A 21681-nucleotide genomic window follows, 5' to 3' on the forward strand; every position below is an offset into this window, starting at 1 on the left:
GTTAAAATGAGGCTGCATTTGATGACCAGCCTGTGCCATTGTAAGGCCAACCTTAACGACATCATCAGTTAATTACATCACCTACTATTGTGACCTGTGTTTCATCAGGGATCTCTCTCTGTTCTTCAGCTTCTTCCTCTATCGTGTTTGCTCTGTCTTCCCCTCACCACATCACCATGTATTCTTCCTCTCTCTTCCTCTTCCACCAGGTATCTGGCTCCCTTCACTGTTTACCTGGCCATGTACCTCCTTGTGCAGAATGGTGATTTGATCACAGTCGAGCTCTGTGTATACGCGTGACGAGGTCCATAAATCAGGGGTATACACCTGTCAGCAGTCTTGATAGGACATGTGATTGGTTGATGTGAGAAGGGGTGACAAAATCCATATTGATTAGTGAAGTTCAAGAGTCACCTGACAGGTAATTGACTGATTTAGCACAAGCTCCATAATATCACTGATATTTATGGAATACACGACAACTAATTTTGACAAGTGAATGAGCTGTTGTGTGTGATGGCTAAACATGAAGAAAATCCTACACGTTTTGGAGAGCACAACTATTCCACATAACTAGTTTTACTCAGCAAGACGTATGAATCTGGTAAGTGTTCTGTTTGTAGATAATTTGCTATAACATTTGCAGTTTGCTTAGTAGAATGAGAAACTGTAATTTCAGCATGATTCAGAATTGGAGTCAGGCAGGCTGAAGACAAGGGCATGCTGGGAAAAAAACCAGAAGAACAGTACAACAGAGCATCGTTCTTAAAAGGGGTGTTAAGGAAGAAAGCAAACCAAGGAAGCCATCTAACTAAGCACGAACTTCATCGTGAGGCGTAACATACACACACAAACACACACACACACACACACACACACACACACACACACACAGTAGGAGCAAGGACAGGATCAAAAACTGGGCCAGGATTCAGGACTGAGACACCAAGGAAGCCAGGAGCAGGAGCAGGGATGAGATCAGCCCAGGGACCAGGGGCAAGAATGAGAACGGAAGCTGGGTCAGGTGTCTGCGTCAGCCCATGCCCAGGGGCTCAGATGGGTCGGGGGCTGCCCATGATGCAGGGATGAGGCTCGGAGGTTCCCAGGTACTCAAGGGCTTCCCTGAGAAGCCTGGACAGCTGGAAAATAAACCTCTCTCCCTTACACAACTCCCTCTCGCTTACATAACCCCCTCTCTCTTAAATAACCCCCTCTCGCTTACATAACCCCTTACTGGACAGAGGCCCACAAACATAGAAATGCATCACTAAAACAAAAAGCCCCCGGGGAAGTGTCCAGGAACAGTGGTTCTCAAAGGAAGGAGGGAAGGAGAAAGAGAGAGAGAGAGAGAGAAAGGGGTGGTGGGTGGGAGAGAAATAGAGAAAGAGAAAGAGATGGGTTTACTGTTCCTGGTTATGCCAAAATCAGAGAGTTGATGATGACGGTCTCCCAGAAGTCTCCACCAATCTCACACAGCCTATGTCTGATCGGTTTGACTCACGAGTCACTCAGCCGCATCCACACTATCACGTTGTGAGCAACAGGCAGGATGCAAACATTTGCAGCAACAGAGATTTATTGGTAGAAAACCACAGGGATGAGGAACACGAGAGACTTGGCCAAGACAGACTGGAGCACAGGTGCTATAAATACACAGACTAACGATGGCATAACAACACAGGTGAGGACCGGGAAAGGAGGAGAATATAGAGCACAAACCAGAGCAGAGGCAGAAGCAAAACCAAAACAAAAACAAATCCACCTGACATGGCGGATGGTGCGGGGACCATGATGGCAGAGGAGAAGAGAGCCGGAAAGACAGGGGAGGGCGCGTGCAGACCAGTGAAGTGCGCCCGTGAGAGATAGAAGAACTAGCAAAAATATTTCATAAAATCTTTTACAGTTTATATGCCAATCATACAAAAAACAAAAACAAGTATATTAATAAATAAAGTTTATTATCAACATGCAGTTCCAAGGAACAAAAAAGGTTTTCCAAACACTAGAAAAGACACCTCTAAAACGCTACCTGACAAAGACCAAAGCTCACATAACAAATGCAGGCAGTTCCGTACTTCAGTATGTACAGTAAGTGTACACTACAACTACAAGGCATTCACAGCAATGGCAGGCCGGAGGATGATTTATGTACAGATTTCTACAGCGGAAGGCATGACTAAACCCCCATATAGAGGCTGGCAGTGCTATAGCAAGACAGACACATCTGAAATCCCCGCTCCAGGTTAAGTGGTCTTACAAGCGCTCGGAGAATCCACACCAGCAATTCCACAGGTGCGTTCGAGGATGGCTAGGCTTACGTCAAACCCGGGAAGTCTGTGCAGTGCACAAATATTCACTTCACCGGCACGCAGAGCAAGCTGGATCCATCTGCCAAGAGAGGTTTCACTGGGAATTCTGACACAAGCCTAGCCAACATCTGGTGCACCGTTCAGACCATGTCCTTATAAGGTACACTGCATATGTCTGACCAGCACATGGTAATTACACTGTAAACTAAATAATAAAAACAACACTGCTCGGTACTTAGGATTCTCTATGTCAATATCCAGTATACAGCTGAAGAGTGCATAACAAAACAACTAACAGGGGATTAAACAGAGTGCTTAAATATCTGCTGAAGCGCACAACAGACATGCCGTTTGAAACTGGTTGAATCATTGGTGACAGCGGCATTAAAAACCTGGGTTTAAAGGACATTCATGATCAAATAATTCATATCTCTGTATTTTATTATGCAACCTTCAATAAGCGTTTGCAGTGTTTATCTTATCTTAAATGAATCATTTAAAAGTAAATTCAGCACTGAAAGAATGAATTTGGCATTTGTGTTCTGTAGGTGTAGTAGAGAGTCATATTCGCCAGCGCATCAAGGAGGGACTGCAGGTGAATAACATCACGAGGAAAAGGTTGATAAGGTGCAGTGGAATGTCTATGTCTGTATCCCAGGACAGGATATGACATCAACATTAGATTCAGCAGCATGACGGCATCTCAGTCAGTGGCATCTTTTGAGTCTGAGGTATGGGTGCCCAGAGGGAACAGTCCAGATGAGAACAGCCAAAAGAGAACAGTCCGGATGAGGACAATCAAAAGAGAACAGTTTCCGATGAGAATAGGGCAGGTGAGAACAGTCCAGATGAGAACAGCCAAAAAAAACCAGTCTGGATGAGGGCAGTCAAAAGAGAACAGTTTCTGATGAGAATAGGGCAGGTGAGAACAGTCCAGATGAGAACAGCCAAAAGAGAACAGTCCGGATGAGGACAGTGCTTCGTCTTTCTCACGCAGAGAAACAAGAGTGTGTATGTGTCAGCGATGCTCCAGCTTAATGGAGCTGGCTAAACTGAAGCAGAGGTGTCACTCTCTCCACATATCATACAGACATCGCACCCAGGTTCGGACGGAGGGGTTTTGTAGTGTCACGGTCTGTCCAGCTGAGAGCTCACCTCGCAGCACGAGTCGCGGCTGGGAGACTGAAATCAGACTAGGATCAGACAGTAGTCATGACCTTGAGCGAGCTAGAGCGGAAACGCAAGATCTTCCTCTTAAGCGCATGTGAGGCTTTGACCTTCACCACGGCCCCGGGGGTGCTCTGGGAGGAGGGGGGCAAGCGTGGGGGCAGCCGCTGGGGCCACACGAGGCCGCCGCTCTCGTCTGAGTCGCTGGACACGGAGCTGGAACCCGGGGAGCACGTCTCGCTTAGGCTGGAGTCGGAGCCGTCAGCCTGGGCCACTCTGCCGCTCAGCCCCGCTCCCTGGCGCTGGGCCTGATCCGAGTACTGAGTGTAGGCATGTGGGAAGGTGTGACAGGGTGGGCGTATGTGTGCGTGCAAGTGCTCCTCCCCTCTGAGCGCTGGCTCCTCCTCCTCTTGACTAAGGTCAGCCGAGGAGCTCCAGAGACGCCGCTTGGACAGATAATCTTCATCAGCACGGTCTCCACCTGTACCCCGCCCCACGGTATGGTATCTGTGTTCTGATTGGACGCTCCACCCTCGGGGTGGGAAGCTACCTTCGGATTGGGATCGACTGGCTGTCTTGGGGTGCATCTCCCTGGCCGACGTCCACCATTCCTCCTGATGCATTCTGGGTAAAGGCCGTGGCGGCTCCTGCTCCAGCGACCGAGGTGCCCACTCCTCTTCGACAGATTCTTCAGGGGTTAAAGGTGGAGACACACAGGTACGGATGTAATGGGAACCCCGAGAGTCCAAGGCTGCAGGGCGGTGCTCGAGGTAGCCCCTTTGGTGCTGAAGTGAGTCAACCTGACTGCTGCTACGGGGCTCCATGGCTCCATACGGCTCCATCTCCAGGGAGGACTCTGCATCTTCACATCCCAGGGAGGAGGGCTCAGCCTGGGCTTCCAGGTGGGACATGTAGTACCCCCCTTGAGAGTCCTCTCCGCCATCCTCCTCCTCACCGAGAGCGCTCCACTCCTGCCACTCTGAGTGGTTGGGTGGGGGGTTGCAATAGCTGGGCGTGATGGATGGATACGGGTGGAGTTCTGGCCAGTGGTTGGATGTAGTGAGCCCTGCTGAGGAGCTGGCAGGGGCACCGATGGAGCAGCGCTGCAGGAGCCCCAGGATGTAGGCCTCCACCCGCAACGCCTGCTGAATGTCCTCCGCTGTGGGGCCCTCATCCGCCTCCGCCGCAGAGCCCACCTCGGCCTCCACAGAGACGCCCTCATCCGCGGGGCCCGTTTCAGGCCCGTTTATAGGTTCTCCATTCACCACTCCATCTTCATCATCGTCTTCCTCCTCGGTTCCCTCTGCGATGCCCTCTAGAGGCGGGTAGGGGGCAGAAAAGGAACGGGGCAAGGCAGCACGTGGAGGGGATTCCCTCTGTGCCTCCCAGTCCAACATGTAGGCATCTGAGGAGTGCGGGAAACGTCAGCACGAATACACTCATCATCTCATACACTAATACACTAATAACATCATACACCTCACAAAAGACATGATCATGTCTGATACATCTTACCATGAATTACTACATTTCGATGTACCAACACACACTCAATGTTCCTGTAACACTGAAGGAGCATTTCTAAAAACAATATCAACATTATCAAAGAAATAAATAATAATAACAATTAAAGGCTGCATTTTTTCTACCATCAAATACTTTGAGATCATTTCAGTCTCAGGCATGGAGTTAGCACTGATATCCAGAGAGAAGAGCGTGTGTGTGTGTATAAAGGGCATCTGGTGACGCACTGACCCACGCAGCTGGGCCTGTGACTGCTGGGGAGGAGACTGCAAGAGCTTGATCGCCTTGGGGGGGACTGAATTTCACTCTGCTCATAAAAACCTAGACACACACACACACACTCACACACACACACATATTCACCCACGCACCCATCCACACACACACACACACACACACACACACACACACACACACACACACATACTCACACACACACACACATTCACCCACGCACCCATCCACACACACACACACACACACACACTCACACACACACACACACACATTCACCCACGCACCCATCCACACACACACACACACACACACACACACTCACACACATTCACCCACGCACCCATCCACACACACACACACACACACCCATCCACACACACATACACACACACACACACCCCCATCCACACACACACACACACCCATCCACACACACACACACACACACACACTCACACACACACACATTCACCCACGCACCCATCCACACACACACACACACACACACACACACACTCACACACACACACACACACATTCACCCACGCACCCATCCACACACACACACACACACACACACACACACACACACACACACACACTCACACACATTCACCCCCGCACCCATCCACACACACACACACACGCACCCATCCACACACACACACACGCACCCATCCACACACACACACACACACACACACACACATTCACCCACGCACCCATCCACACACACACACACTCACACACACACACACACTCACCCACGCACCCATCCACACACACACACACACACACACACACTCACCCACGCACCCATCCACAAATACACACACACACACACACACACACGCACACACACATTCACCCACGCACCCATCCACAAATACACACACACACACGCACACACACCCATCCACAAACACACACACACACACACACACGCACCCATCCACAAATACACACACACACACACACACACACACACACACACACACACATTCACCCACGCACCCATCCACAAATACACACACACACATTAATACATAATTATATAAACCATAACTAAGAGAAGTCAAGAGCTGATTCTGCAGTTGTTCCAGACATCCTGTAAAGAGTTCAGCATAAAGTGTAAAAACCATTAGCTTTTGTGCTATCTAGAGAGAGTTTCTAATTATACCCCAGAAACAGGCATCAGAAAACACTGAATAAAGCTATTCACACAATTATACAAGAGGCAGTTTGGAAGAAATGATTAAAGACAAGCATATCAGAGCATTAACCTTATTAATGTGATAAAGCATGTTAAAAGTAGCATCAAACAAAGAATATAATTACTTCTCAGCTGATCTATTCATCTTACCATCACGACAAGCCACTTGTGTAAAATTAAATGCATAGGCACGTTTTGGCCTCTAGAGAGAGTACCTGAGCTGGAGGGACTGTCCAGGTCTTCATCAGCACCGTGGTCACATGCATCTGCCCTCAGCTCACCGAGCTGCTGCTGCAGTACCACCATCAGCCCATTGGGGGCACCCTGGAGGTGGTTCTGTGGAACGCACCATCATAAGAGTAGTTTAGAGCTGCCCAGCGGCCCACGGCCAACCGCCAAGCGAAGGGGCGAAGGTCACGCTTTTGGCATGACCTCAGCTGCCTGAACCATCCGACAAAGACGCTCCAGACAGCCTAACATCTGTGAGGAGCGTCACACTGCAAGGAGCGCGAGATGCAGCATCGAGCGCACCTGGAACAGCCCGTACCCATCTGACAGCCTGTCCCATGCAGGTGCAAGTACGAAACTGATTACCCGGAACCATTTCGCTGGGAAGGAGCAGGACACTGAATTCAATCATTCTGGAAGGAGTAAAAAAGCCAAGAACTGTGAAGACAGTGAATCACGGGCAACCTTCCACCGCGCAGTGCTTCTGCCACCCTAATTAAAACGCAGTGGCGGTTGGTGGGTGGGTGGAGGTGGAGGTGAGGGGTACAGACACAGACAAACGCACGAATACAAAGAGGACAGAAGGACGCAGAGACGACGTTGGCACGGAAGCCTGGTATGACTGTTGATATCCGTCTTTATGCACGCTACCAAACTCTGTTATGTAAGCTTGTGGCCAACAGGCACCAGTGAAACATCAGTCATATAAGGCAAGCAGGCATGCTCTTAAGGGAACTGCAGAAATGTGTGCACAAGCAGGCGCAACACACACACACACACACACACACACACACACACACTTGACCAATGAGCCACTTAACTTGTGTGTGCCTGCTGGTGCTATTTTGGTGCATATTCCTAAACACAACTGTCTGCAAACAGGCTTCAGCAGAGACCTTCTAACCAAAGATATACACTGACACTGATCCGAACCCTCTAATCCACGTGCCGGTATCAGTCTGGGTAGTTCTTGGTCACTGTGTTATCTTACTGCATGTTTGTGCTGAGCGACGCCGGGAGGGTTTGAAAAATCCCTCCACTGGCCCCTCATTCCCTTTATGAGCTGATTTGTCCGATTTTTTCGGAGGCAGAATTCGAGACGTGGAGCTCAAGCCAAAGAGTTTCAGCTGCCCTCGGTTTTAAGGGCCTGACTTTATCCGTCCCCACAAAAGGAATGTTTAAAGCTCCAGAGAGAGCGTGCTAGACCGTGGGTGGTGAAGGCCACAGGTTATTCCCTTCGAAATGACAGAACAGTATACAGAGGTTTGGAGCTGCCTTTGTTCCCAGACTGAAGTGGACCCAAACTGTCAATAACACCCACAGTCCTTCACTTCCCCATGCAGAATGAGTCATTTTGTCATAAGAATCCAGGCCATCCATAGCAAATCTTTGTGCCTCTCTCCTGAGTGATGTCATACTTGGTAAGATGCTGGAAACCTGAAGTCAGGCATTGAAAAATTAATGACGATCAAAGCAAAAATGAATTTAAAAAACGTTTAGACCAGCAGGCCACCATGGCAACCCGGTTAAGTGATGGCAGAGCATTGAGAAAGACAGAGGAAGAGAGAGTGAGAGACAGCAAAAGAGAGAGAGAAAGAGAGAGCGAGAGAGAGAAGGAGAGAGGTGGGGGAGAAGAAAATCAAGGGGGATATCAACAAACACTGAGCATTTAAAAGTTCACTCTGCAGCGCATAAACGCCCTGACGCCACCATCTGTCCCAGTTTCGGACGAGGACCTGCACCTGCTCGTTAGCTCAGTGTGTTCCGTGGAGTCTGTGACTGAACGCTGAGCTCCGAGTCCGTAGGGAGCAGAGGGCCACACGCTGCCCTTTGTTTCCTGGAGACCTTTACTTCTAAGCCATAATTAATCTTCAGATGCTTTTGCTTAGGTGCACAGACACCCCAGATGGTTCAGTCACTCCCCACACACATTACCCACTCAGTATCATACAGCTACCCAGAACTTAAGGGAAGGCCAAGCTGTACGCTTGTGCTTTCATTCCTACATTATTATGTGTAAGGAAAGAGCTAACGCGCTAAACAGCATGGAACCAATATTAATCCAAAAATGATTTGGATATTTAGGTTCCCCCCACAGCCTTGTGCTACTACCTTTGTGGGTGATTCAAATGACTTGTAAATACCTATGTAATATGTTATGGCCACACCTAACCCTAACCCTAATCTTAATCTCAGTAACCAAATGTAAATATTTTACCTGTTTTATCCTCTCTCTCTCTCTCTCTCTCACACACACACACACACACACACACACACACACTTAGCCTGGATATCCGAGTTATCGCTCGCGTCCGACATCACGCCGCTGGATAGGGGGTAAGAGGATATATCATAGCAGTAATGAGCCAATTAAGCGCAGGTTTTGTGAATGCACGAGGGCGTCAGGTTTGTAGGTGCTGCAGCACTTTACGTTAACTGAAAAATTCTCCTTTACCTGAGGGTTTATTTCTTAGACCGTGACTGACTGCACTGTCTTAGTGTGGGCCGTTAATTAACGGTCCCGATGAAAATCAGTCTGCTGACAGCCACAAGCCGTGATACGGAGCACAGAGATGCACACATCAACAAAACTCACGAGACGGAACAAGCTTGTGGTCTTTCCAAGCTTTAGGGTGCTACAGAATGACTTGGTGAAACGCACGCTCTGTTAGTGCTCTGGGTTTGGCAGGGTGAGGACAGCTCTTCTCATCAGCATTCCAGATATATCCGGTGTCCATCGGAGCGGAGCAAGACTGGGCCTCCTCCCCGCGGGCCGGGGACAGCTCATTTGGTTTATGCGGCTCGAGCTCGGGTCGGGTTCAAAGCTCGGCTTCCCCACGCGCTCTATAGCTGATTAGTATTCCACTCCACGCGCGCCTTTTGTTTGATGGGGGGAACTCAGGGGAACCAGGGACTGTTTATTTGATTTCGCTCACCGCGATTTGACGGGACCTTTATTGAAAACTGTGGGTCACGATGCACACGCGAGGGGTTACTGAAGGACAAACTACCTGCAGAAGTGTGCTGGGTTTATCTGTTGGCATATTCTAAATAAAAGCAATGATATATTGTCAACAGCCTTTTGGCTTTATACTTTTGTGTAGTAAAGGTTACATTTTAGTTTCATTTTAAAAAGAAGCTCTTTTGTTCTTGGGCCAAAGAAATGTTAGCCTACAGTTGTTGTGTAGTTAAAATGAATTACAGATGTTGCGTCCAAATAATAGTCTAAAAGGCGGGAAACACAGTTACTTAGGACCAATTCGTATTTATGATGTCTGTCTACTGAACGTTTAGGGATACGCCTAAACCCAAAGGGCATATAGTTGGAGAGGAAGGAACAATGGATCATTAAACGGGAAAGCCTCAAACCAGCCGTGTTCCACCCCCATCTTAACAGGACATCAATCACATCTGTCACACGGGGCCACTCACACTACAAAGGGGAGGGGATGAATCTTACAAGATAACTTTATCTAACATATAAAGGGACCACGCACTTTACAAAACACCCAGTTCAAGCAGTCACGCTTTCAAATGCTTATTACGCTGGAGTCTAAAAATAAAGACAAACTACGAAACTATAGCACGAGCATTAACGGAATTCCTAATCCCTGTAGCTACACAACGTCTCCTGTACAAAATGCGGTCGTTGTCTCTGACTTTCACTGGCACTATATTTACGCACGATGCAGTTTAATTACGCGCCCGTCAAATTAATGATCTTTTCGTCATTAACAGAGCCTCAAAGCGGGCCGAAACATTTCCGATGACACCGTGCATGATGCAGATTGCAGATGTTGATACTCACCAGCTGCCGTCTCAAAGTCAAGTCCTCCTGCTCTCTGCTGGGACCCGATTCGGCGGAGCGGGCCGGCTGAAGGTCGCCCCATGCTGGGCATCCCGGAACCGTGTCCCCAAGGGACAAGGCACCCAGGACGAGACTCTCCTGTCTCTGTTTGAGTAGCTCCAGCTCACACAGCCAGGTCAGACTGGCCTCCAGGCGCTCCTTATTCCGGCTTCGCTCGCTCGTCATCTGGAGTGAAATTCCGCGGTGCATGAGGAATCCCCGAAGCCGTTTCCACTGAACAAAAGCTATAAATCTTGCTGTCTCATTAACATACACCCAGACCCCTTTCCCTACTTCAGAGAAGCGCGAGAATAATCATTCCACAAAACGAGTGTCGTATTCCCGTTCGGTTTATTTATTTGTATTCCTCTCGCGAAGTGCCGATTCTCACGCTGCAGCGTAACACGCATGGGCGCCCGAGCCCCTCTGCACGCTTCGCTCTCATCCCGCTTTGCACCCAAATAGACGCTCCCTGTCGACGGTGCGTTAAAATGTTCCTCCTGTCTCACCCAGTGTTGGATGCAAACTCTGGGGTTGTTAATATGCAACGCGACCCACCCACGACGATTCCTATAGGCTTTTATCCAACACTGGATTTTGCATGAAGAGCATCCCTCGCGGTGCGTTTCGTTAACGTCCGCACCGTCTTAAACGTCAGCTATGCGAGCGAACGAAGGCTCGCAGGTTATTAATTGGCCACGGCTTGAATTATTGAATAATCCGCGACAGTTTGATGGGAAAAATGACTTCGGTCTAAGCAGTGACTTAACAGAGAAAGGGTTATTCTGGGTTGTTTGAGCAAGAGAATCTTGCATAGTCATCTCTAAAGCCTTACAGAATTCTACAGTGAGCTGTCAGGTTTACAGATAGTTACAGATACAGCTTTGCCTATAAGATACAAGTAGGTTTTCCCGGCTGTACTGTAGTTATATGTACTTAGAAGTTAATTCAATGATGGTAAATTGTCCTGTTCTTTTATGGGAATGGTAGCCTATTTGTTACAGCAATATAACTAGTAAAGTTATAATTCAGTGTTAAATTTGACTAAAACTATATGTATTGCTGATTCAGAAGTCAGAAAGGCTAATTGTCAGAGGAATACAATATGAACCTTGGGGCTTCACCACAGGATAGTCCTGAGCTAGGCCTACTTACTCCAACAAAAGCACTAAACATGTAAGAAACGTACGTTTTAATATAAAATATTATTATTATTATTATGAATTATAACTAGATTATAACTATCTTTGTAGCACCGCATAATGGATGTCTCCATCTACTGGCAACACATGGTCTTGCACAAAGCTATTCCCCATTCCAAACTCAACAAGGAAGCGATAACGCGAGCCCTCGCGACAGCTAATTTGGAACGTTCACATCTTTTCCGTACAGATGATTAGAAGGCGTCTGAATGCCATATGAAATGCCAGTGTGTTCCATATGCATGTTACAGTAAAAAAAAAACAAGTGCACAGACGAACGGACAGAAGTCTTAAAGGACCCGGAGCAGCGGTGTTTTTCCAGTTTTTTTATTCAGCCTCCTTAATTCATACGTCAGAAAGCCACTCGGTCTCTATCAGGTAAAGTAGTCGACTGCCTGGAGATCTACGCACAGCGTAGACTCTGTCCCCGCGTCAGTGTTGTACACTGCACATACACACTACATTTACATACAGTGCATATGTACTCATATATTATATATAAATCTATCCTTCTGTTATATAGATCTAAACAGCGCTAAAATAAATTAAAAAATAAAAGAATGAAATATACATTAAGATTCTCTGCTGCACTTTTTGCTACACGGGGTTAAATCACAGGATGCTAATGAAGTTTACACCTCGGCAGAGTGAGCCAGAACATTGTAAATAAAAACAAAATAAACAAAAAAACATATGAGTGTTACTTGAGCTCACTGAATGAACGGATGTGGTTGCCATATCAACAAACTTTCACTCACACCACTAAAGCACAGTACTGCTGAGACAGTTAAATCAAGAGATTGTGAGTTACCATGGACACTATATTCCTACTTCAGTAAAGTACTTGTCTATGACGATCGCCTTGTCCACACAATGCTTTTCGCTGTGGTCTCGACGCTTCCCGCGGCGCCAACTTCGCCTCACACTTAATTCTGCGCCGTTCACCGACTCGTTCCGGCGGTTCGGTTTGGAACCACCCTTTGGTCCAGCATGTGAGCAGAGCAGAAGTGCTCATTTTTCACTAACAGACATTCGAACAGGCCGACGTCAGAAAGCAATGTGGTCAAGAACTGTGTTTTCCTGTGAAAGCAGAACAGTAACACTACCAGCACATGTCATGTCTGACCGAGGCTGACAAAATCTCATTCTCTTTATATCTGTTTAAGATGATGGACAGTCCCTAAAGAGCTATCACAGTTCTCTTCAGAAAATCTCAGGTTGAGACACGGACCCACATCAAGGAATAATATACCAAACTTGAATGAGGAAAATATTTCATTTGCCATGACTAACATCCACAACCTTCCGTAAATGTGTCCGTAAAGTGTTTGTAACCTACTGAAACTCCGCACATGTAGCAGAGAAGGATAGATGACTCGGTGCCCTCAGGGACACTGTCCAATAAGACTTGCGGGGCCATCAGTACCTTGCAGACGGATTGAATCTCTACCTGAGTAAACAACTAAGTAGAAACACCTCAAACTCGTGGAAAAAAAAACAAAAACCCAACAACAAACCCCCCCCCCAATTCATTAAATTAGGTCAACACAAAGCACACTATTGTAGTAACATTCCAGAAATTTCAGCAATTTGCACAAATACATTTGATCCATGAAACAAACAAACAAACAAACAAACAAACAAACACCCCCCCCCCCAAACCCCCCAATCAAAGCCTACTTGCTTGAGCACTGCACCGCTGACCTGGTTCTGAAATCGAGCACTGAACTGTTTCTCAAAAGCACCGGACTGAACTGAATCAATTTAGTCTCTAAAAAAAAATAAAGATAAAAATCTGTTCTTGAGATAACTGTCTGTTCTTGAGATAACTGTCTTGTGACACCAAATACACACAGAACACTTTGCTCAGTAACATACTATAAACAACACACTTTGTCATATAAGTCTCTCTCTCAGACAGCAGTGCGGATAAAGTGCTTGGTTTCTCCATTTTACACCTTCTGCACTCAAACATCGAACCGATTCCTGGCAATACTATATTTGGTTCAGTGCCCTTTGCGTTTACTAATCGCAGAAGTCTTCCCCTCCCACTCCGCTGTGCAAGATCTCTTAGCCGACTCGAGCCAAAGTATCACGAAGCAAACGCAGCACGGGGTGGAGTGCTGGAGCGCACACAGCCCTAATCGAGCAGAGGAGCTGGGAGTGGAGTGCACATAGCAGACGGCAAGACGGCCATATTGAACAACGCAGATGACATGCGACTGCGCGCGCTGTATGGAGAGCCGTAGCCCTACTTGAGCCAAGATGGTGGATCTGGGTGTTTGCAGTTCGCCCAAGCCAGGGTGGACTGTAAAGGGGTGGGGTGGGGCGTATGGACTGACAGACAGAACTGCGAGACTAAGGCAGTTTGGCTTCATATGTCTGACATTGAAAATCCCCAAAACAGTGAGTGGAATGGTTTGAAACCTCATACTTTAGAGAAAAGCCCTCAGTACTACATGAAAACAGAACAGATTTTACCTATATACTCTCTCTTATACACATAATGCACATGTCACAGACATATGCTGGTTACATTATCCACTCTAGAGCAAAGAAAAATATCTCCTACACACACACACACACACATATACTATATATATATATGTATGTGTGTGTAGGTGTGTGTGTGTGTGTGTGTGTGTGACTTTAAAATATCTATTTATATACAGTCCAAACCTTTTCAGGACGTTTGATCACAATTTAGTAAACAAGCACTATAAAAATAAAAACACAAAAACAAAAAAACAAACAAAGAACCCCAGACGACTCCTAGGTGGCCTGACTGCAGTGTTCATTATTTTTACCATAAATTTACTTTCTGGATATGGGTCATACATATTTCACTGCTCTGCTATTAATATGTTGGGTTATTGACTTCATAAACCACTGGGGCTGGTTAGCAGGACTGGCTGCGTAATGTTCAGCTCGGTCATATTGGAACGATGGGCTCGAAATGCACCATTCCGTACGTCAAATGGCTTCCGGGACGCATGGCTTCCGGAATGTGTGACCGCGGTCGGGCGCTTGCCAATCTCTTTGATTCCACCGCGCCGAATGCCAGTCTCGGACCCTACGCCGTAGCCAGCCGTCTCCACGCCGTGGCCGCCTCATACGTGGGTGGTTCTCTCCCCGCCTGCCCCTGCATGCGAGCACAGCCGACAGACGGAAGTGCCTCATCTCAAGGACACCTGAAATCGAATCCTAGTTCGGCTCTGGACTACAACGGGATTACAGCATGATTATGCGCCCTTGCACGTCTGGACACACGGCTACACTAATGCTTTAAATCGCCGTGTAGGATTTGCAGGCCACAGGCCTTTTTAAAATCTAACCTCTAAAACCTACAAGCCCAACAACTCCCTAGAGGTATTTAATGAATAGTGCAGGGGTTTCACATCCTGGTCAAAGGAAATGGAACAGGAAACAGGCCACTGCAGCCCTGCAGTCATATAACAAGCCAGGAAGTCCAAGGTCCACAGAGACTAAAACGACACCTTTACTCAAACGAAAGGGGTTCGAACCACTTTGCCTCAGCAACAGGAGGGTTCGGAAGAAACGACATAAGAAAAAATGCCCCTCGTTTCAACTCATACTCCCTCTCCCTGTTCCAAGGCTTTCTTCACTAATGGCATTGTGTCTTCAGAAAAAAAATCAAAAGGCAGAGAAAAAGAGGGGAAGAAGAAAGTAGACAGTAGGTGGAGCCTCAGTGAGTGCTGATGTGGGGGGGCGGGATGTCTGCTGTGACTGACAGGCTTGGCAGCGAATGGTGCCCCTCTCTGCTCTCGTTCCTCCCCATCCTCCGATTGGTAGGAATGCATCTTATGCATGTCCAGATGGGGCCTGCGTTTCTTGCCTCTGTTGGTCAGGTATGCAACTTTGACAGACAAACACTCATTCATACATGGCTCTAAATTGCACAGTACGCCCTGGTGGCCTGGAGGGAAACTGTCAGTGGTAGCGAGTCCGTTTTTCCCCCGAGTCTGCGCCATAGTCTTTTAAGCCAACTCCCCTCTGCAGACTCAGCAAGGAGTTCTTCATCTAAGCACACGCACACACACACACAAATACACACACACACACACAATATAGGTAATAATGTCAGTGAACAATTTATGAACATTGCTATATGAAGAAAAGGTATTCTTTTTTTATTTGTGTGTGTGTGTGTGTGTGTGTGTGTGTGTGTGTGTGTGTGTGTGTGTGTACCTGGTCCAGCAGCAGCACTGCTGATTTAATGATCTCTCTCCATTTCTGCAGCTCAGCTTCATGAACCCGCTGTTGAGACTCTAAAAGCTGAGCCCATTCAACCTGCGTCTTCGGTAATCTACTACAGCACACACACACACACACACAGACATTGCCAGATTAGTGTGAGCTGTAAATATGTGTTTGTGTGTTATGTGTATGTGCTTGCACATGTGTGTGTGACATCGCTCTAGACACATTGCATGCTAACTGTGTGTGTGTCATACCTATCATCCAGACGTAAGCCCTGCCAGGTCCTCAGGGTCTGAGCAGAGTACTCCAGCATCCACAGCTTATAGAAGAGCATCATGTTCAGGAAAACCAGCAACACCAAACTAGAGAAACACACAAACAGACACTCTCACACACACACACACACACGCATGTACACACACACACACACACACACACACACGCGCACACACACACGCATGTACACACACACACACGCATGTACACACACACACACACACACACACGCACACACACACACGCATGTACACACACACGCATGTACACACACACACACACACACACACACACACACACACACACACACACACACACACACGCATGTACACACACACACACACACACACACGCACGCACACACACACACACACACACACACACACGCATGTACACACACACACACACACACACACACACACACACGCGCACACACACACGCATGTACACACACACACGCATGTACACACACACACACGCATGTACACACACACACACACACACACACACACACACACACACACACACACACACACACGCATGTACACACACACGCATGTACACACACACACACACACGCACACACACACACACACACACACACACACACACGCATGTACACACACACACACACGCACACACACGCACACACACACACACACACACGCACACACACACACGCACACACACACACGCATGTACACACACACACACACACGCACACACACACACACACACACACGCATGTACACACACACACACACACGCACACACACGCACACACACACACACGCACACACACACAGTCCTGGCCTAAGGAAAGCAGACTACAAAAGGCAACAAAGGGTAGGAAGGCACTAAAGGCAGGCCAGCTGTCAGTGTAATGGCCAGGCCCACAGCTCATGCTTGTAGAGGTATATACCTGATGCAGATCCTAAGGGCAGACAGCAGAGGTCCAACGACAACACACACACAAAGAAAGATACAACCGTTTCAGCTGATTCAGTATAAAAAGACAACAGAGACAATAAGAGATAGCAGACAGAGAGTGGAGGGAGAGGGAAAACGTGTGCAATAAGTGGACATATACTTACACAAAACTGACAATGAGCAGCAGTTTGGACATGCTGCAGAAGGCTCCGCCCCCATGGGCATGCTCAGGGGCGTGTCTTGTTTGGGTGGAACCTATTTGCAAACAGCATCAGTTAGCTCACCATTACAGTGTGTTACAGTCATTATATGATTATTCATAATTTACTAAGAAGGGTTTCTCTTGGGATAAGTGGATAATTATACGGGTGTGTGTGTGTGTGTGTGTGTGTGTGCTTGCATCCACATGTATGTATCAGCTCACCTGCCACGTGTCTGATTCTCTGAATGACTTCCTCGTCGGTGGGCGTGGCTACCGGCCTGAGGCTCTCTTCCAGATGTGCAGTGCGCAGGTGTGGGAGGGGCCTTTTCCTCCGCCTCAGTGTGGAGCTCTTAAGTGCTTTGGCTTTGGGAGACGACCCGTGTGTCTCTAGCAGGATGTCCTCGGCTTTCGCCAGTTCAAGCTCTGCAAGGGTGAGGGGGAGGGTTTAGCAGCAGAGAGCAGTACAAGGATACACACGACGATTTCCTGAGCAGATTTGCTGACTTGGGTTCATTTGTCTGTGCACACACTCGGCTGTTCAGTTTGTGAGCAGAGCTGAAGAGGGTTGCTGCCTTTTCAACAAGCCCAAACACCACTAATGCGTCTTCAACCTGAACTTTGTGTTTCACTTTGCCCGCCGACTTCCGAAATTTGCTGGCGGCGGGTGGGGGATGTGTGAAGTGACAAATGAACCAACCAACCCTACTCACCCAGGATCCGGAAGTTCTCCTCCAGCCCGCTCCAGAAGTTCTTCTCGATGAAGCCCTTCACCAGCCCCCACGGCTGCTTCCTGTAGCGCAGTTCCGTGGACACCCTGATGGGAAGAAGGCAGTCGCCTTAAACCTCAGCAATTCCCCAGACCCTCCTCTTCAAGGGTCTGGATGCCGGCACAGCCCTGTCCCTGGGAACCTGGCCTCCTGCAGAACTGAGCTCCTACTCTAATCTAGTGCATCCCAGCCAGCTAATATAGTTGGTAAGCATGTCTAAATGTTACAGCTGGTGACATTTTGAGGAAAAATTAGTGTTTGGCTAGTGTTGGGTGTAGGGCTCGTGTTTGGCTTGTGTTGGGTATTGGGGTTGTATTGGGTTAGTGTTGGGATAGTGTTGGGTGATGGGCTCGTGTTGGGTTAGTGTTGGTTGTTGGGCTAATGCTGGGTGTTGGGCTACTGTTGGGTTAACACTGGGCTAGTGTTGGGTTAGTGCTGGGTGGTGGCTTTGTGTTGATTCTTGGGCTCGTGTAGGGCTAGTGTTGGCTATTGTGCTAATGTTGGGTGTTGGGCTCCTGTTATGCTTGTGTTGGGTATTGAGCTTGTGTTGGGTTAGTGTTGGGTTATGGGCCCATGTTGGGTGATGGACTTGTGTTGGGTTAGTGTTGGTTGCTGGGCTAATGTTGGGTTAGTGCTGGGTGGTGGGTTAGTGTTGGTTCTTGGGCTAGTGTTGGGTGGTGGGTGTTGGGCTAGTGTTGGGTGTTGGACGGTAGGTGCTGGGCTATAGTTGTGTTAGTGTTGGGCTAGTGTTCGGGGAATGGTGGGTGGTGGGTGTTGGGCTAGTTATGGGTGGTGGGTATTGGGCTAGTGTTTGGTTAATGTTGGGTGTTGGGGTAGAGCATTGTGCACCTGAGGCGGCACTTGTTCTTGGCCACTCGGGTGAGTGTGTAGCGGTTCAGAGTGTAGAAATAATCATGATATGGAACATCGTGCGTGACAACTTCTGCGTCGATGATGTAACATTCACTCTCCTGGCTGGCCTTGTAGAGAGTCTAATGGAGGGAGAGAGAGAGAGACATTACAGTATACAGTACAGTAAACACTATAAACTGTAGAAGCTGTTTTTCACCTGGGTTTGTGTACAGGTTACTGTTTGTGTACCGGTTATGCAATATTTGTCAATACAATATGATTTTGTCATTCCTGTCATTCATTTAAATTCAAAAACTGAAACTGACATTGAGAGAGGGAGAGAGGGAGGAACAGAGGGGAGACTGAATCCTCAGAGACAGGCATATCCTATCATCACAAACTCGTAGTTTATGGACCTACTGCTTCAAGGGTGACTCCACATTGTCTGCCAACATATATGAAAGATACAATTCCAATTCCATACAACTAAATACAAATTAATACAATGTGGATACCTAATCAATTTTACCTCATAAAGAGTCATCAGTTTATTTTTCTGTTGATTTTCAAACCACTTAATAACCCAAATGCCAACATTTGTCTTTCTAATTAAGGCATTAATTAATGCAGAAATGTCTGAGCTGGCCCCTTTGATAACAGATCCATGTACAGTGAGTGCTTTAGTCTGAGTTGCAGTGTTAATGTGTGTGTGAGTGCACGTGTGTGTGTAAGGCTGACCTGAGTCTCGCTAACAGTAGCTGTCTTGGGAGCGAGGGGGTTAGAGAGGGAGACGGTGTACACTATCTCCCGCGTCTGGTTGCCTGCCTCCTCCTTTTTCCAAGGCTGAAAAGCCACATCTGTGTGTGTGTGTGTGAGGGGGGGGGGGGGGGGTACGCAAAAAGAAACAAAAGCTTGTAAGCAAAAGTTTTATTGAGAAAACCCAATAATCATGGAGTATCCAATGAGAATAGTGGGTTATAGTCCTCTAGCCAATCAGATTCTTCTTGAGTGGCTTTGTGTATGTTTCTGTGCTTAATGTGTGTAAGGCATGTGTGTGTATGTGTGTGTGTGTATGTAATTTTAGACCTGAGAATCTCCTCTGCTCCATGAAGTCTGTCATGAACTGGGATTCAGTGAAGAGGAACGCGTACATCTTATCCACACTGAACTTATACACCTCGTTAATGTACTGACGTCCATTTAGGTCATCATGGAATGCCTGTACTTCTGCTTCTGAGAGAAAGCCCACACACACACACACACACACACACACACACACACACACACACACAAACATGGAAAGAGAGGGAAAGTTGTTAAATACTATGATGCAAAGGCGGTCATATGTGTGTGTTAACTGGACTCTGTGTGTGTATTTTGCACATGCAAATATGTGTGTATGCTTTGTATGTTAATCTGTGTTCATGTACATGTGCGTGTATGTGTGTATAAATCTGTGTATCTGTGAGTTTTTGTGGGAATCTTTGTGTGTATATATATATATACACACACACACACACACACACACACACACACACACACACACACACACACACACACACACACACACACACACACACACACACACACACACACACACACACACACACACACACACCACTGCCTGGTCACATACTCTAATATTTCATTGGACCGCCTTTAGCTTTGATTACGGTACGCATTCACTGTGGCATCATTTCCACAAGCTTCTGCAATGTCACAACATTTATTTCTGTCCAGAGTTGCATTAATTTCCCCCCCCAAGATCTTGTATTGATGATGGGAGATTTGGAGCACTGTGCAAAGTCTTCTCCAGCACATCCCAAAGATTCTCAGTGGGGTTCAGGTCTGTGTGAAAATGATGTCTCATGCTCCCTGAACAACTCTTTCACAATTTGAGCCCGATGAATCCTGGCATTGTCATCTTGGAATATGCCCGTGCCATCAGGGAAGAAAAAATCCATTGATGGAATAACCTGGTCGTTCAGTATATTCAGGTAGTCAGCTGACCTCATTCTTTGGGCACATAACGTTGCTGAACCTACACCCTACCAACTGCAGCAACCCCAGATCATAGCACTGCCCCCACAGGCTTGTACGGTAGGCATCAGGCATGATGGGTGCATCACTTCAGCTGCCTCACTTCTTACCCTGATGCTCCCATCACTCTGGAGCAGGGTAAATCTGGACTCATCAGACCACATGACCTTCTTCCATTGCTCCAGAGTCCAATCTTTATGCTCCCTAGCAAATTGAAGCCGTTTTTGCCAGTTAGCCTCACAAGTGGCTTTCTTAAGATGTTTAGTCTCAATCCCTTGAGTTCCCTTTGCATTGTGCATGTAGAAATGCTCTTACTTTCACTATTAAACATATCCCTGAGTTCTACTGTTGTTTTTCTACAATTAGATTTTACCACACATTTAAGTGATCGTGATCACGTCATTCAAGATTTTTTTTGACCACATTCCTTCCTCGAAGATGATCTTTTCCCACTGTCCTTCCACTTTTTAAAAATGCGTTGGACAGCTCTTAACCCGATTTTAGTAGTTTCAACAATCTCTTTAGTTTCTCTGCTTGATGCATGCCAATAATTTGACCCTTCTGAAACAGATTAACATCTTTTCCACAACCACGTTTCTTCAACATGGTTGTTCAACAAATGAGAAGCTACTCACTGCATCAGTTAGGGTTAAATAACTTGTTGCC

General features: G+C 47.3%; 2 protein-coding genes across 14 annotated transcripts in view; both read right to left on the minus strand.

Annotated features, from left to right (window-relative positions):
- Window positions 1-1941: 1941 nt before the first annotated feature.
- LOC113587919 (dapper homolog 3) lies at window positions 1942-11352 on the minus strand. The gene is made up of 4 exons (XM_027026868.2): window positions 10487-11352; window positions 6666-6786; window positions 5232-5321; window positions 1942-4881 (listed from the first exon to the last, which is right to left on the minus strand). Exons 1-4 carry the CDS (start codon window positions 10733-10735, stop codon window positions 3509-3511), a joined length of 1833 nt encoding a protein of 610 aa, XP_026882669.2. The 5' UTR covers window positions 10736-11352; the 3' UTR covers window positions 1942-3508.
- A 686-nt stretch (window positions 11353-12038) lies between these two features.
- The window catches only part of gramd1bb (GRAM domain containing 1Bb), a 49885-nt gene continuing 40242 nt past the window's right edge, over window positions 12039-21681 (minus strand). For 6 of the 13 annotated variants that reach the window (XM_035524991.1, XM_035524994.1, XM_035524989.1 and 3 more), the window contains 10 exons: window positions 20062-20208; window positions 19714-19832; window positions 18973-19115; window positions 18067-18170; window positions 17579-17779; window positions 17319-17409; window positions 17147-17158; window positions 16203-16310; window positions 15937-16057; window positions 12039-15768 (listed from right to left, as the gene is read on the minus strand). In XM_035524991.1, coding sequence (XP_035380884.1) covers window positions 15679-15768; window positions 15937-16057; window positions 16203-16310; window positions 17147-17158; window positions 17319-17409; window positions 17579-17779; window positions 18067-18170; window positions 18973-19115; window positions 19714-19832; window positions 20062-20208 — 1136 coding nt within the window. In that variant the 3' untranslated portion in view covers window positions 12039-15678. Of the gene's footprint in view, window positions 15769-15936; window positions 16058-16202; window positions 16336-17146; window positions 17159-17318; window positions 17410-17578; window positions 17780-18066; window positions 18171-18972; window positions 19116-19713; window positions 19833-20061; window positions 20209-21681 lie in introns of those variants that run through there. The other 7 variants (XM_035524995.1, XM_035524990.1, XM_027026889.2 and 4 more) reach the window with 5 other exon arrangements.

Source organism: Electrophorus electricus, chromosome 4 (genome assembly GCF_013358815.1).
Source record: "Electrophorus electricus isolate fEleEle1 chromosome 4, fEleEle1.pri, whole genome shotgun sequence".
NCBI classification, from domain to species: Eukaryota; Metazoa; Chordata; class Actinopteri; order Gymnotiformes; family Gymnotidae; genus Electrophorus; species Electrophorus electricus.

What these genes read in the sequence shown, in the direction of transcription:
- LOC113587919 (XM_027026868.2), bottom strand. Translation starts at nt 10,735, where the DNA reads ATGCACCGCGGAATTTCACTCCAGATGACGAGCGAGCGAAGCCGGAAT. An exon ending in GGACAGTCCCTCCAGCTCAG is followed by an intron (nt 5,322 to 6,665) that starts GTACTCTCTCTA and finishes GTGTGTGTCTAG; the next exon opens with GTTTTTATGAGCAGAGTGAA. An exon ending in TCACAGGCCCAGCTGCGTGG is followed by an intron (nt 4,882 to 5,231) that starts GTCAGTGCGTCA and finishes CGCACTCCTCAG; the next exon opens with ATGCCTACATGTTGGACTGG.